This window comes from Onychostoma macrolepis, chromosome 03 (assembly GCF_012432095.1).
Source record: "Onychostoma macrolepis isolate SWU-2019 chromosome 03, ASM1243209v1, whole genome shotgun sequence".
NCBI classification, from domain to species: domain Eukaryota; kingdom Metazoa; phylum Chordata; class Actinopteri; order Cypriniformes; family Cyprinidae; genus Onychostoma; species Onychostoma macrolepis.
The window spans coordinates 35,390,711-35,407,575 of NC_081157.1; the positions used below are offsets into that span (position 1 = coordinate 35,390,711).

Sequence of the window (16,865 nt, forward strand, 5' to 3'; positions counted from 1 at the left end):
GCGTTCATGGTCTATGTGGAAGCATCCATAGAAATCTATTGTTTTATTCCAGTGCGTCATTGCGTCCGATATTCGTTTTGCTTTTTCGCGCTCAGTGTGGAAAGGCCTTAAAGGGGTCATATGATGCTATTTTAAAGATCATTATTTGGTGTAACCGAATATGTTGACATGCTTTAACGTTCAAAAAACACTATTTTTGAGATACTGTACATTATTGTAGTTCCTCTATGCTCCGCCTCTCTCAAACGCTTCGTTTTCAACAAAGCCCCTCCTTCCGACAAGTGCAGACAAAAATGTATTGCAGTTACTGAAACCATGCCGCCTTTCTTTGCGTGAACATTTGGGCGGCATTACGCAAATATGTCCACATCGTGATGTACACATGTGGGGGCGTGTTTTAATGAGGCGTTTTAGCCCGGTCTGGATCAGCCTTGTATTTTAGATAGAATAAATCCTTTTGTGGGAGACTTTGAGCTTTAACTCTGCAGATCTTATACATGCACAAACAGCTACATTACACACTAAAGAAAAGGAAAAATAGAAATCGCATCATATGACCCCATTAAGATCTCAGCATCTGTCATAAAAAATAAAATACAAAAATCAATATTGGTCGACCTAGTTACCATAGTCATTAAAAAAACAGGAATTATTAGAAACTTGTAGGGAATAATAAAATTGTAGCTCCCAGGACTGGAAAATTCATGCAAATTTCTTCCCTCTCATTCCCTCATCTCTCATTTCAAATTAGCAAGAAATAGCTTTTTGAGTGTCATTTCTGTAAAACGTTTATTTTTATCCAGTGTTTGACTGGAATTGTCAGTGGCTAGAAATGAATTGGTCAGAAGGTGCATTCTGTATATTTGGGAAAACCCTGCATTTCCCAAATTGTTGCTTGTAATTCTTCATAACTGTCCCTTCATGGGTCTGTTTTTCTTTTGTAGTTTCCCCACATTTATTGGAGATTTTTCTCCTTTTCTTTCCTCATTTGCTAAATAAAACTGGTTGGCAGCTTTCAGCACACTGCATTGAAGTCGGTTGTGTCATGCGCTGGGAATAGTGTTTGCGTTTGTGGGGACGTTTGCTGTCTGTGTGTGGAAAGAGATAAGAACTCAACATCCTCATCTGACTCTGCTGGTGCCAGGGTGGGTATTTTTAGCTTTGACTGTGCTTTTTCTGAACACAGGAAATAGACGCAGACGGTTGCCCACTGGCTCAGCAACAGTGCATGTGTAGTGTGCCTCGTTTTCTACTAGTAATAGACAAAGATGAGAGAGATCTACCTAACTCACTGTTTAACATGTTTCACCAATGTTCTTATACTTAAAGAGGGCATTGTTTCATCATTCAGACATTTGTTTGGTGGCCCCACGGTTTGCATTTGTGAGTTGGGGACTATGCTGTAGGTTAATTGTCTCTCTGAACGCAAACACTGATTTGTGAGTCAGATATCATATCAAACCATAAACAGCAAAAAAAGCAAACCTCACTGCCTGTCTCTACCACACAGCCATAACTGACTGCTTGATCAGAAGATATTTGGTGTTGGATACTCTGTTTAAAGACATGATAAGATTTTTGTCAGTGAAAGCTTTTATGTTGTTACAAAAGATTTCCATTTCAAGTAAATGTTGTTCTATTTTAACTTAAGTATCAGTTTCCTTAAAATATTAAGCAGCACAACTGTTTGATACATTAAGCTAATTGATCATGTTTTTGCCATCACACAAATGAATTACACTTTTTAAAAAATAAAAATAATTTTTAAATTGTAATATTTCACACTATTGCTATTTTACTGTATTTTTGATCAAATATATGCAGCTGTGGTGAGCATAAGAGATGACAAAGCAAAGAAAATCCAAACATATAATAATATAATGAAGGGTCAGAGAGAACGGGTCAGAAAAATGCTAAATAATGGAACAGTTTCTGGTCCTCATTGACTTCCATAGTATTTTTCCCATACTATGAAAGTCAATGGCTACCAGCAACTGTTTAGTTTCCCACATTCTTCAAAATATCATCTTTTGCCTTTAGCAGAAGTTTGGAACAACTTGAGGGCGAGTAAATGACACTATTTTCATTTATATGTGAACTGTGCCTTTAATGCTGAGATCTGATCCTTTTCAACATCTATTACGGTTATTGAAACAATATCTGAGACTCTGCATAACTCTGATTACTGACACCTGCTAACTGCACCCACATAATAACATGTTCTCCTTCACTAGCAACCTGTGTCTTCATCTCTCATTTTTCTTCACGCCATGGCATTTGTGAGAGACACAGCGGGAAAGGAGAGGATGGCAGCGGGGGAGAGACACATGAGGGTTGAGGAGTGAATGTGTCTGTGTACATTTGTTTTGAAAATATACCGGTGCCATCATGGCCACCATGCAGACGGTCATTTACATGTGGGCATATTCATATGAGGAAACATAAGCAATGTGGAGAATTTCAGCTATTCAAAATTCAGTGCTTGTCGTTTTGTGCCCTTGACGTGTGGAGAGGACGTTTTGAGTTTCCCTCATGGTCTGCTGTTTAAATGGCAGTTGTTTCATAAGCTCTCGGTCATGGCAGCTCTGTGACGGTGCCGTGCGGCTCGGGCGCCCCCTCCATTCAAGCACAGCGTGCGGTTTCTCCCTCCACACCCCGGCTGACTGTCATGACTTTATTAATTAAGGCTGGCACTCGTCCCAGTCGGTAGCAGCTGAAACTGGGAGGAACGCGAGAGCGAATGTGTAAGGAGAGCGTGGCACCAGCCTATCTGTCTCCTCGCTCCAGGAATGGAGACTTTCTCCTGACAAGCTTGACCTTAGCTGCTCATCGGGATGCACAAGCGCTCCCTCGCTGAGCCTTCCTGGGGAGCGGAGGGATCTTTTGAATGTTGAATGTCACTGCAGACTGTTGCTAAAACACAAAGTGCAGTTTTCTCAAAGGATCCTAATAACCCACATGAGGAAATTATGGCGCATTAATGAGTCAAACTAAAGGCTGTTTCTGTTCTCTTGTAGCTGTGGAGACCCAGAGCACAAGCTCAGAGGAAATCGTACCCAGCCCACCTTCTCCACCGCCTCCACCACGGGTCTACAAGCCCTGTTTCGTCTGCCAGGACAAGTCCTCGGGCTACCATTATGGAGTTAGTGCATGTGAAGGGTGCAAGGTAAGAATCTATCCCATCCCAGTTTTGCAGGATTGAGGCCTCAAAGTTTTTAGATGCTTTAGTCACACAATATCAAATTGGCGTCTGCAAAGAAATATACAAACTAATGGCCATTTTGGGCTAATCAGTTAAAGCATGTCTGTTAATTCGAGTGGTCTGTTAATTCAAGTTTTTTTTATGCTATATTTCTTTAAAATAAGCCACACTTGTTTTTTTATATTTTGTTAATGCAAAGGCATTCAGCCATTTAAATATCCAAACACTTTTTGGGGCCACTGGTTTTATCTTTTGAAACATGAATCTCTGAATTTAGTGATTTATTTATTGATATTAAAGGGAATTGGCAAACTAAAAAAATGTAGTAATTTGAGTTATTACAATGTACTATCACTAAATGCATCAGATAGTAATATACAAATACATTGTGAATTCCAAAATTCACACACAAACACATAATTTACTGCTTTTGGTATATCCTTTTAAGCAAAATATCTTTTGGGGTTCGGTCATCCCATGGGTGTTTTCTAGCACTGCCACTGGTGGGGGGCACATGGGTGCACTCTAGCCTTTTATTTCAGTGCTAATTAATAATTGAAGACTGGTAGTGTATACAATGTATGATCTACACGGTGTCTCCCTGAGAAAGAGAAACACAGGGGTTTGGAGTTGAACTATGAGAGTTACAAAGCCCCCTTATCTGAGCGCAGCCGCAGGGAAGCGTGGGTGGAGAACGCGCAGGTGCACGCATACACGCAGTGCTGATCGCTGAGAAATAAACATGACTTCATTAAATTTGCATGTGCTATCTTCTCCCTTTCTCGCTGCCTTTGAATGGTGGGAGGACATATCTGCACTCGCCTTTCCCTTCAAAAAGCACCCGTCACTCTCCTCCTCTCGCCCCTACAGCCTTGTCTGCTTTGAGATGAACAAAGAGAGGAGTCAGCATTTGGGCTGTATGTCCTTAAGTCAGTTTTTTGCATTTCTATTTTTTTGCAAGGCTGTGTTGTAGTCAACATTGAAGGTAACCCTTTGTGTAGCTACCATTTTAACAAAGGTGGTTGAAACTGACTTATTAGGGACTGATTTTAAATCAACCTTTGATTGTTTTTGGTATATTAGCTGTGATCCAAACTCTAGTGAGCTGACTGCTGCCTAGCACACTAGTTATGCCCAAAGTAAGGTGACCAGACGTGCCACTACCCGGTGACATGTTCTGCCCAGTATTTCTAAATGGCCTAAAATAACCAGGTGTTGGTTGTTTGCTCTGCGCTGATCGATCGTTGTATGACATCAAAATACAGCGAGAGCGATTCGAAAGCATGGAGCCGTCTGCTCTGGTCTATAGCTCTCACAATATTTTAATGTCATATAAAGATCGATCAGCGCAGCGCAAACAACCAACACCTGGTTATTTAAGGCCATTTAGAAATCCTGGTCAGAACGTGTTCCCAGGATGTGGCACATTTGGTCACCTTAGCCCAAAGTATACTTCAATTTTGATGTGAATGTTTGCCGTATGTGTACAGCCAAACGCACATACTTTCAAAGTACACTCCATGTGATGGCATGCTGCATAATTTTGTTGTTTACCATTTGGGACAAGCTTTATATCTGAAGCACATCTAAAATATTCCCTAGGTAGCCAGCTCACTAAGTTTTGTAACGGCTGCTGGTCTGAATCTTCGTTTAAATCTTCACGGCTACTAAGCACAAGTAACTATCATACGCACAACCACTTAGTCAAGCTAAACAGACAGACGGCCTTATTTTGATCTCATGGTCTCTTCGCTCCAAATCCATTTGAAATAGTGCACGTTTTGTACAAGCAGAAACACACGACTGCTCCTCCGTTGTCTCAGTGCGCCTGGGGGTTTGTACTCATGTCCAGGATTAGTGGAGACACTAAAGAGGCTTAGCACTCCTGCCAATGAGAGCCACAGCAGGCCTCAAACCGTTTCCTTCCTGCCCTCTTCTGCTGCATTCCGCTCACAGGATCTGCCCGGCAGGTCAGGACTGGGTCAGTCCAGGGTTCGCAGAGGTCAGGTGATGCCTAGTGAGAGATTAGGATCACCGATCAGTCCTGCATCCATTATGTCCTCTACCTCATCCATGTCTGCTTCTACGCTTTCGAATCCATGTCTCTGACCATATGTTTTATTCTTAATTTAAATCTGGATAAAACTCTTTTTGTTTTTGTTTTTATTAAGGCTGATTAATAACAAGGATTTCTTGTATCAACTACCAATCAATTTTGCCCCATCTGTTTGATGAGTGGTGGCTTATAGTGGTGTAATAGTCCCGCCTTCTCAATAAAAGAGCCAATCGGCAATTGATAAAATAATTGCGTCACTTCAGTGCCGTGAGATGCTCTGAGAAGTGCGATTAGGACTTTATATGCACACTGGCTCGCCTAGACTGAAAAATAAGCTTTAACGCTATTTTAGCATATGAAACAACATTTATGGGACAGTTGTTGTTAGATTTCATTGGTGATTTGAAATATGAAATTTAATCGTAAGTTTGGTTTCTCTGTTCAGAGAGCTGGGAGCTGCACGTGAATGCCCGAGAGGCGTTTCAAAGATGGCCACCGAGTGAAATGACTTGCGTAAAGGGACTTTTATGTTATGTCACAAATGTATTTCAAAATATTGAATCTGTGCCATGTAAATGCTGCCTAGATCTGCCGCTCTCTATTATTGTTGATATTGCAAATAAAAAGTGAAAGCAGCTCACTGCTCTTAATTTATTTGTTCTTAATTGAGTGTTTTCTTTATTAATTACATTAAAACATTAAATGCATGATTTACTGAATTGAAGTAATTTTATACTGAAATATTTAAACTGTTTCAAGTCTTTGAAAGGCGCCTCTTATGCTCACAAATGCTGCATTTATTTGATCAAAAATTTTGAAATACTAATTCAATTTTGAATATCTCTTTTCTATTTAAATATATTTTAAAAAGTAATTTATTCTTGATATGGCAAAGCTGAATTTTCAGCAGCCATTACCCTTTCCTCCTCTCAATGGGCCACTGCTGCAGCCCCTAATCCGGTGGAATTACCCAGCTGCCCCTCTGTTGCCAGAGCATTCTTCACACCTTGTGATGATATTGAGCTTCATTCCTGTGGCTTTCAGGCCCGACCAACAGCGGCACGGCGCAGAGCGAGTGAAGCAGGACGAGAAAAAGAGGCCTTTTGATTGTGGACTGGTGTGACTTTTGTCATGGGTTTGTTATCAATGAATCAACTCTGCAGGTGAGACGGCTGTCGGCTGTACAAAGGGTACCTTCGCTCAGGATTCATGGGATATTTGGCTACTGATGTAAACACATTTTCCGAGGCAGTATAGAGCTAATGCTTTATTTTCAGCTGAATTGTGCTACATTTTTTATGAAGGCTGTGCAAAGTCAGTGTAAATGTATTGCTTTTATTATACAAGTGGTTGAGTTTTCAAACTTTACAAGCAAAATGAACTGAAAAAGAAATGTGCAAGAAGTAGCATGCAACTTCATGTAGTGCATCTACAGCAGTGACTGACCTGCTGATACTGGTCCAGGAAGAAGCGTTTCATCTGCATCTACCACAATGACCTCCGACAATGACCTCCAGAAGATCAGAGCTGGCATGAATAAAACATGCCCGATGAATGAGAGCTCCTCTGTAGGGAGATCAGGCCTCTGGGCAGCGCATTAGAAAACCATTTCGGCTCGGTAAGGCGAGCACACGTTCTGTCACACATCTGCCATGCTCACCTTTTCCTTTATTACTTTTTCATAGCCGAGACCGAGTGTGAGGGGGACATGTCCTTTCAGCATGCGGGACATGTCCTTGGACACACGCTTTCAGTGAAATGACATGAGTGTTTTTAGATGGCAGCCACTGGACAGACCTGTCAAAAGCACACACATACTAAAAGCTTCCCTGGGTGACCTGATATGTTGAAGGCTTTTCCACTAAAAGCCTTTGGGATTATCGTTTCTAAACCAGAGAGGGACGATGTTGTTTTTACTGTAGGCTTGCTTTGAAAACAGTAGCATGACTAGAATTCATATTTAGATACAGTTCATGTGTAAATAGATAATCATATCAACATAGCACCAGTCATAGCAGTATCACTTATTAATGTATCACTTATCAGGGAGTATTAGAGTGTTTTGCTTTTTTAAATTGTATTTTTGGTAAATTTGGGGTATTTAATTATGTGTACTCTTCCCCTATTTCTTACTTTTTTTTTTTTTTTTTTTATTAAATTGGTATTTTTAAAGATCAAATACGCGTTCAGTGGTGACCAAGGTAATCTATAAGAATGTTTAGCGATCTTTAGTAATTCTCAAAATTTATTTAATTTTTTTCCTACTGCAAGCTGTAATTCCAAAAACACTTGTTTTTAATCTAGATTATGTAATCAGACTGCAAAAATTAAGTACTTGTAATTAGGGTATAATTACACTTTAAAATGCAGATTACGGTTACATTTTATTGATTACATGATTACATATTCACACAATGTCAGTAAAATATTCATAATGTATTGATTCTAAACATCCTACTATGTCATTTGTCTGACTCTGTTCAGGACAGAAAAGAAGGAAATGGTACATTTAACGGTAAGTTTAAAACAAGTTTGATCATCTAAAAGTAATCTTAAAAAGTAGTCAGACTACATTACCTAAAATGAGTAAACTAGATTGCGCTACTAATTACAGTTTTCATCATGTAATCTGTGATCAGTAACTTGCCACAATTTATAAGTAATCTTCCCAGCTCTGTGTTTATCCCTGTTAATAACGTGTGAATGTGGCTTTTATAAAATGTATATTGTCAGGTATAAATCTGCAACATGGAGTAACTCCGGATCTTATTTCCATTACGTATTCACACTGAAGCATTGAACCCACATACTGTGTTCCCGCTCAGCCCAGTCAGTGAATCCTGCAGAGCCCCGCTGATACCCACGTGCCCAGCGGCAGTCACGAGTGAGGCTTTCACCGTTTAATCCTCAGCCAGAGAGCTGTGGTTGCAGCACAGAAGCTGAAATCCCTTCCACAAGCCTACGCAATCACTGTTTGGCATCTGCTCTCTGATCGTATGTAGCTTCAGCTGCATCTTTCCTGCTTTTGCCATGTACTTTTGTGACCTCGGACTGACTCTCTGCCCTCGAGAGTCTGACCAAGCAGTAATTAAGATCAGGAGAATAATGTGAATCTCTCTAGTTTGTATCCCTTCGCTCGAGTCTATGTGGGTTAAGCCCTGCTGGGTATTAGCCAATAGGAACCTCTGGGCACTTGAACTGGGAGATAATACCCAGCAGCCATAATGCAGCCGAATCTAAACCGAGCTCAGCCGGTCATTATGCCAAGAAATAATGTGTGTGTGTGTGTGAGAGAGAACTGTATCTATGCCATGGTTGTTTATTCGTGACAGCCTTTATTTATTCGTATACACATGTTTGTGTATAGTGATGATATGCATAATGTGAATATATGAATATCTGGTGAATCATTAGTGACTTTATATAACTGGTGTTAATTCGCTTGCGTGTGTCATTTGTAAACCTTCCCGCTATAGTAAACCTCTGTGCTTGCTTTTCTCCTCAGGGCTTTTTCCGAAGGAGCATCCAGAAGAACATGGTGTACACCTGCCACAGAGAGAAGAGCTGTATCATCAACAAGGTCACCCGAAACCGCTGCCAGTACTGCCGGCTGCAGAGGTGCCTGGAAGTGGGCATGTCTAAAGAATGTAAGTGTCTTTATTGCTACACTACATGCACTAAATGTCCCTTAATCATGAATGACTGGACAAGTCATGGAAACTCATTTGTCAAAGGTGTCGAGACTTACTGTGCTGCTCTAGTGTATTAACGTTTTGGTACCACGGTACTCACAATTGTGATGGTCCCCTTGCGAGAAACCCCCTTCCTAACATATAAAGGCACCTGTATACATTCTTATGTGTAAAGGCCCATTTAAAGTGAAAAAAAATGAAATGTTTAAAATATTATCTGGAATTTACAGTACAGTATTTAAAGTATTAACATCCTTATTATATTTTTGTCACACCGGTGTATTAAGCAGCACAGCTGTCTTCATTAATAATAAGAAATGTTTCTTGAGCAGCAAATCAGTATATTAGAGTGATTTCTGAAGGATCATGTGACTCTGAAGACTGGAGTAATGATGCTGAAAATTTACATTAACATTTGAAAATGTGTTAAGGTAGTTATTTTAAATATTTTACAATATTTGTTTTCACTGTATTTTTGATCAAATAAATGCAGCTTTGGTGAGCATAAGAGACTTGAATTGCTATTGTACCATTTTGTACAACCAGAACTGCATACTACAGCATATGTTTAGTACACTATGCTAGGAAGGCCTCTTCTCAGACATTTGTCTGTCTGGTCCTGCTGTCACCACCTACTGGACAGATGCTGAAGCGCTCTGCACGGATGACCAGTGAAATGACATTTGCCAGCATTATTTAAAGCACACTGGTTATTGTCATATTTCATAGTGATGTTAAAGCATGTTTGTGTTACAGGCTTGGGTACAAGCATGTAATGAGGAGGTTTGCTGTTTTTTTTAGATGTCTGTATGATTTTGTGTTAGGACAAATGAATATCATCTACATTTTTTTTCATAACGGCTTTCTCTAAGTCATACAGTGGCACATTATTATCACTTTGTCTGATGTATCTGTTGCAGCAGGACTTAATTCAGTTGCTTTTGCCTTTAAGAATAAATATGGATTAGATTTGTATGTACTTTTGTTCTGTTATTAGCATGAAAGTGTGTACACTTTCATTTCTGTGCTGTACTGAACTATAGTATAGCTTTTTCCATCATAAAATCTTTGCCCCAGATTTGCTATTTTACAGATTTCATTCTCTCGGCCCGGATATGATGGCGCGCTCTTGTCATCATAAAGTTGTTTGCAAGCAGGTTTCGTATTTTCGCACATGTCGTGTCGTGAAAGATTACCTCCCTGTGTTAATAGTTCTTTAATGGCTCCATTAGATTGTGTTTTCTGAGCCCACGCTGGCACCCAGCTCCCTCTGGAGAAATGAATATGTGGCTGTGGGGAGAAGTGAGGGAGAATCATCCTTTACCACCCTCTCGCTCGCTCCCCTGCGTGCGTGTGGAGGAGGGAGAAGAAGAGCCGTGGAGTTATCTTTAGACAAAGGAAGGAGTCCTAACCAAAAACAGCAAGAAAACATGAGATAAAGGAGTGATTGAGGCTGTGAGAACAAGAAAACCGAGAGATTGTGAGGTTCCAGGAAAACCGAGACTGAGAGAGGGAAGGAGGGAGGAATGCAGGCGCAGAGGGAGAGCCTGTTTAAAGCTCTTTAAAGCGGGCTGATATTTGTCATGTGACGTGATTAGATTAGGTTGGATTTTAGTGAAAGCAGAGGTCGTTTGTCACAGTTATTAACAACCACCAACATTCATTTCTCATCTCTGCATGCTGCACACCATCAGCACATCTGTGTGTGTGTGTGTGTGTGTGTGTGTGTGTGTGATGAAACACAATGAGTGCGTTTACATGCACGATCTTACATTGATTATTTTTACCAGTGAAGTTTGCAATTCTTCAGTGTCATTTAATATTTTCTCATCCCAGTTTAATGTGCAAAAACAACTGTAAGTAAACCACTTCTACCTCAGATTTTCCTGAAAAGTGTAAATACTGGGACACTATCAAAAGATTGATTGTTTCAGCAACCTGACTGGCTCGATACAGAAATGTAGATTCAACTGATGGCATGAGATTGACATGGAATTATATTTTTGGCCCAAGTGGTTGCCAAGTGTGACTGGAAGGACTGACTTCATCTTTGAAATTTTAACATGTAAGATCAAAAACACTGCTGTTCAAAAGTTTGGGGTCAGTAAGATATTTTAAAAAATATAGCCGTACATGTTTTCAAAGTCTTATGCTCACCAAGGCTACATTTAATCAGAAATATAGTAAAAACAATAATATTGTGGAATATTGATACATTTTAAAATAAGTTTTATCTATTAATATATTGTAAAAAGTATTATTTGATGGCAAAGCCGAATCATCAGCAGTTGTCAATCAATCTAATCAGCTGATTTGCTGCTCAAGAAGCATGTATTAATGTTGAAAAGTTGTGCTTTTCAGGATTCTTTGAATAGAAAGTTCAAACGCATTTATTTGAATTTAAACCTTTTGAGATTACTGCCGTTACTGTCAGTTTTGATCAATTTGTGTTCTTGCTGAATAAGTGTTAATTTCTTAATCTTACTGACTTTTGAATAATACTGAATGCCTAAAATGGTCTTTTTCAGGGGTAGCTCACTATTGGTTTTATGCAAAACCTAATTTTTCCTGTTATCCTGATTTTGCTCTGCATGTAAACACTGTTAATGGTGTTTTGGTGTGTTGTTCACATATATGTTTACATTGACGTCAAACCCAAAAGGAAAAAGGTGTTATCAAAATCTTGTTGTAAACATTTCTTGCATTGGAGTGTTTGTATAATGAGCTAGTCTGTGAGTTACCAATGTTATGTTACCACTGTGAATATTTAGAGGCATTAATAAGTGCATCCAATATACCAGTGGTTTTTTTTCTTTTCTGTATGACTTTTCTATTATTGTGTAGTTTACTCTGTATTTTTAAGGCAGGTGAATGCATGTTTTCAGTGTCTCGGAAAGAGAAGGGAAGACCTCAAAGAATCAAATCCTTGGAATTTTCCCTCTTTTTCTGATTGTTTTGCGATTGAGACTCTCTTACCTGAAGCTCTATTTGAACTGTCACATCAAAGCACTTGGTTTTTATTCAGCACTTTCTCTCTCTGGAAATACTGCAAGATATGTATTTCTATATGCCTGTTTTTTGTTTTTTTTCCTGTCTCTCTGTATGTATATCCCCCCATATGTTCTCTGATTCTCCTACTCAATCAGTCGTCTCCTCTTTCATTCATTGTTGTTTTGAAGTAAATTAGCTGCCAGAATGATCGAGCCGCAAGAAGAGCATTCATCTGAAAGAGGTTTAACTGTGTATGATCTGCTGTTTTCTCTGGACTTTTACTGCCATCTTGTGGCACATTTATATGATGTTAGATTTTTCTTTCTTATTGCCACTTCTGGTATAAAGTGTAGAAATCTACTTGTATGTTTATGCATAGTGGAGTGGGTAAATCTGATGGTTTGACTTTTTTTTTTTTTTTTTTTTCTTCCTGTCCTTCCAGCTGTTCGGAACGACCGGAACAAGAGGAAGAAGGAAGAGAAGAAGCAGGAGTGTTCGGAGAGTTACATCTTAAGTCCTGATACAGAGCAGATGATCGAGCGGGTTAGGAAGGCCCATCAGGAGACCTTCCCCTCCCTGTGCCAGCTGGGCAAATACACCACGGTAAGTCAGAGGCAATGCACCCCTTAATGGTGAAACCCTTATGGAATTATGGGTAAATAAATCACAGAGTAAGCAAACATTGTCTCTGTCCTCGAACAGAACAACAGTTCAGACCACAGGGTTGCTCTGGACGTTGACCTATGGGACAAGTTCAGTGAACTCTCCACCAAATGCATTATTAAAACAGTGGAGTTCGCCAAGCAGCTGCCCGGCTTCACCACACTCACCATCGCAGATCAGATCACCCTGTTAAAGGCCGCCTGTCTCGACATTCTGGTAAGAGCACGACACGCTCACATGTGCTCTTGTGTCTAAATAGTGCGTGAATAGATACTTGTGAAGATCAGTGAAATTACCCGTGTCTTTAATTCTCGCCTACAGATTCTGCGAATATGTACACGCTACACACCGGATCAGGACACCATGACGTTTTCAGACGGTCTGACACTGAACCGCACGCAGATGCACAACGCTGGCTTCGGTCCACTGACGGATCTGGTTTTCGCTTTCGCTAACCAGCTGCTGCCTCTGGAGATGGATGATGCAGAGACGGGGCTTCTCAGCGCCATCTGTCTGCTGTGTGGAGGTACTGCAGCTTTTTGACCCAAATCTAGTCAGACACACTTTTTGCCATATTTTGGTTTGTGAATGTCGTTTTCATATTTTGTTTTTATTCAGTCAGTAGTCGCATAAAACTGACTTTTTTGGTTTATTCGTTGTATTTTATCTATCAGCCCTTTACTTGTTTACACACTACTTGTATACCAAACTATAAGTTCATCTAATATTTAATGTAATTTCCTTTTTGGGGGGTTTTACAGTAAGAATGCTCAATATATTGGCCCCATAACTGTTGTCAGACAATATTGGCCTTTTTTGTTTTTATATTTAATATCAGACTATTCATTTACAAACTATGTTTTTGGTTTTCATTTTTTTATATATATGTATAGATTAATCTGTCCTTTTTATATTTTTGTTTATTTAATATGTCTATTTATTTACAAAATGTTTTTTTTAATTTTCAATCTTTTAATAGTAATTTTTATTAATTTATCTGCTATTCATAAGTTATCAGCTGGAATTATCATCTAATAATAATAGTTTTCTTCCATTTGGACAATGTTTGAATATAATTTAAACTCTCTAGAACTCATGAAATTGCTCTTTTTATGCTTTGTTAGCTGATGTTATAAAACACTGCACTTGTGCTCAGATCGGCAGGATCTGGAGCAGTCGGATAAGGTGGATGTGCTTCAGGAGCCTTTGCTGGAGGCCCTAAAGATCTACGTGAGAAAGAGGAGGCCTCATAAACCACACATGTTCCCCAAAATGCTGATGAAGATCACAGACCTGAGGAGCATCAGTGCTAAAGGTGCTTTGAACATCAAGCTTGAATCAACCAGAATCCATTCTAACATTTTATTTATTTATTTATTTATTTATTTAATCTCTTTCTCAATCAGGAGCCGAGCGAGTAATAACGCTGAAAATGGAGATTCCCGGCTCCATGCCTCCACTCATTCAGGAGATGCTGGAGAATTCGGAGGGTCTGGAGGGTGGCGGTGGGGCGAGAGGAGGAGGAGGAGGGGGAGGAGCTCCACCAGGAAGCTGCAGCCCCAGTTTGTCTCCCAGCTCGGCACACAGCAGCCCCTCAGCTCACTCCCCCTGAGTCACACCTCCAGACAGGGCTCCGTACGGAACGAAACTGGTTCCAAACCAGAAATAAGCCACAGCCGACCAGCGCCAGAAACCAGAATTCCGGTAGACTTTGATCCGGGCTGACCGGCCCCGAACAGTTAATCTGGCCGGCTTTCATTAGCTGAAGACCAATTGAGTCACACACAGGCCGAGCCTGCCCAAAACTCACACTGTCATTAAAACCACCAGAGATTCAGTGACTACCAGAGCCCTGCAGCTTTTCATGTGGCAGGCAGTGGTCTATGAAGACGGCAGAACAAACGTCCTGTGTGTGCGCAGAAGCGGCTCCTTACTGTGTCTTCCCAGCTCTGCTCCCATCTCACAAACTGTGAAGGCCCAGATAAGCGCTCCTCCTCGTCTGAGGGACGCTTTCTCTTGAGCCTGTGACTTTATTTTATAAATTTCAATCCCTTAAAAGCAAGCTAAAGGACATTAGGACGTCAAATGTCCACAAGTCAGGGACATTTTGAACTTTCCAGCTGTTTTGGTTCTGTTTCTTTGTTTTCTTACAAAAAGATATATGAATATATGAAATCTATATTGACAGAAAAATGAGATTTGAATTTTGTGTCTTAGGTGGAATGCAGAACAGTTCTTATCTTTTCTCTCTCACTTTTCTCTCAAGAGTTAAACACAGTTATGGTCGACCCACTGTTATGCTCACTCCAAGACAGTCCTGTTCACGTCATGCACAAGGGCACGTCACACTAGCACTGAAAATCATGCAATGGGGTTAAATTTGGAGATGTATTCACAATGATCAACTTGGCAGTTGTGGCAAAGAAATGAAGGATCTCATGTAAACAAGCAGCTTGCGCTTACGATGTGTATGAGATCTCAGAGTGGTAAATGCCTTTTGTGTAGCTTTTTTAATATTGTTTCTTAATTTACTCTTAATTTTTTTTTTCATTGTCAACTGTCGAAAGACAGAGACCCCCTCTACACAGTATTAGCAGATGATAAAATAAAAAAGATTTCCAAACATAATTACTCTCAAAGAATACAAGATGTATTTTTAGCGAAATGCCCACAAGAAAAACACGTAATTTCAGAAGTATTGAGAATGTTGTAACTGAGCATTTAAAACAGAACGTCATGCCTTTTTTTGGCCTGCACCTCAGTTTGTGGTAGATTTGTTTGTAATCATCTGTCACGTTGTAGCTGTCACGTGTGTGTGCTGAGATGCTTCCACCGCCGCGTCCTTCTCCTCTTTTCCTTACAACATCACTGCCTCTGCTCTCCTGCAACAATCATTGAACAATTGTCAACAACAACACTGCCTCTGTGTGACAATCACTTTAAGTAAAGCTCACAAACAACTCTGCCTCTGTAACACACACTGATCCGCGCCAGACATCTGGGTTTGTAAAAACGCTAGCCTAGTTTTTTAGGTCTACAAGCATCAAACAAGTACTAATTTCACAATTATGGTTGCTTAGAAATGCTTTATTAAGGTAAGACCTTGTACCGACGTTTCTGATAATGTAGCATTCTTTTGTTTTAAACGAAATTAGTCTTATCTGAACTACCAGAGACATTTTGTCATTATTTACTCCTCATTTTATTCCAAACCATATGAACTTTCTATTGTGTGTGTATGTGTGTTCTGCAAAAGAAAGTCAGGTTTGGAACAATATGATGGATTTTCATTTTTGGGAGAACTGTCCCTTTAAGTCAAACATCAGATCAATAAAATGAATACGTTTAGGAGGCTCCATACAATCCAGCTCTGGTGGATCAGTGTCAGCATATCATTATTGTACCAGTTTACAACAGCTCTGCCTCTGCATCACGTCTGCTGAACCTGTCGTCACGAACCTTTGAACAGTGCAGTGGGCCGAAATGACTTCCTCTTTAACATGTTCCTCTGAGGGTGGAGTGTGAACCGTTTCACTGCAACTATGCACACGACATGCACAGAGCTCGAGTCTATTCACTTCTATCTACCTGTTGTGAAAATCACAAGCCTCTTCCAGTCGCTCAGTACTGTCCGTTTCATTTGATTCTGCATTCAAAGGTTCACCGCTTTTGAGCCATACTGCGTCACACCTCGACGGGCCTCTTCTCTCACTCAAAGGATGACAAGCAGAGATTACACGACGTACAGCACAAACCCTGTACTGCTTTAACAGTTGTTATACAGTCAAACGCACAAAAATGTTTCTGTTGTGTCAGGTCCCTGGATGATAAGAGTAATGTTTAATAAAGACTTCTGTTTTGTGTGTTTCTGACCATGCTGGGTTTTTGTGATATTAATTTTTTTATTTTTTTTTTTCACAAAGCTGTGGTTTCCTTGTTTTAGTATTTGAAATATTCTCAGGGTTTGACCACATCAACACAGTTTGTTTTTAGATGTCACACTCTGAAATGTGAGATTTTTCTCATATCTTAGAATATTGTGTATCTGTTTGTGCATTGTAATATTGAACAGCATTTTCCAAGAATAATAATGAACAGCTCCACCACTGATTAATAATATACACTGTGTAAAATACACTAATTTGTGTGGTTGTAGTCTGGTGTAGACACATTTGTGGCATGATTAATTTAATACATGAACATAAGGTGGAAAATTTCCAATGGCTTTGCAGGCTGATTAAAAAATGGGGGAAACATGTCA

At 39.9% G+C, this 16,865-nt stretch overlaps 1 protein-coding gene across 3 annotated transcripts in view; it reads left to right on the plus strand.

Moving 5' to 3' along the window:
- Positions 1-16,477, plus strand: part of rarab (retinoic acid receptor, alpha b) — a 118,500-nt gene extending 102,023 nt beyond the window's left edge. For all 3 annotated transcript variants that reach the window (XM_058769182.1, XM_058769181.1, XM_058769183.1), the window contains 7 exons: positions 3,018-3,166; positions 8,764-8,905; positions 12,384-12,544; positions 12,644-12,820; positions 12,926-13,130; positions 13,761-13,919; positions 14,011-16,477. In XM_058769182.1, the coding sequence (XP_058625165.1) occupies positions 3,018-3,166; positions 8,764-8,905; positions 12,384-12,544; positions 12,644-12,820; positions 12,926-13,130; positions 13,761-13,919; positions 14,011-14,216 (1,199 nt within the window). In that variant the 3' untranslated portion in view covers positions 14,217-16,477. The remainder of the gene's footprint in view (positions 1-3,017; positions 3,167-8,763; positions 8,906-12,383; positions 12,545-12,643; positions 12,821-12,925; positions 13,131-13,760; positions 13,920-14,010) is intronic.
- Positions 16,478-16,865: the final 388 nt, after the last annotated feature.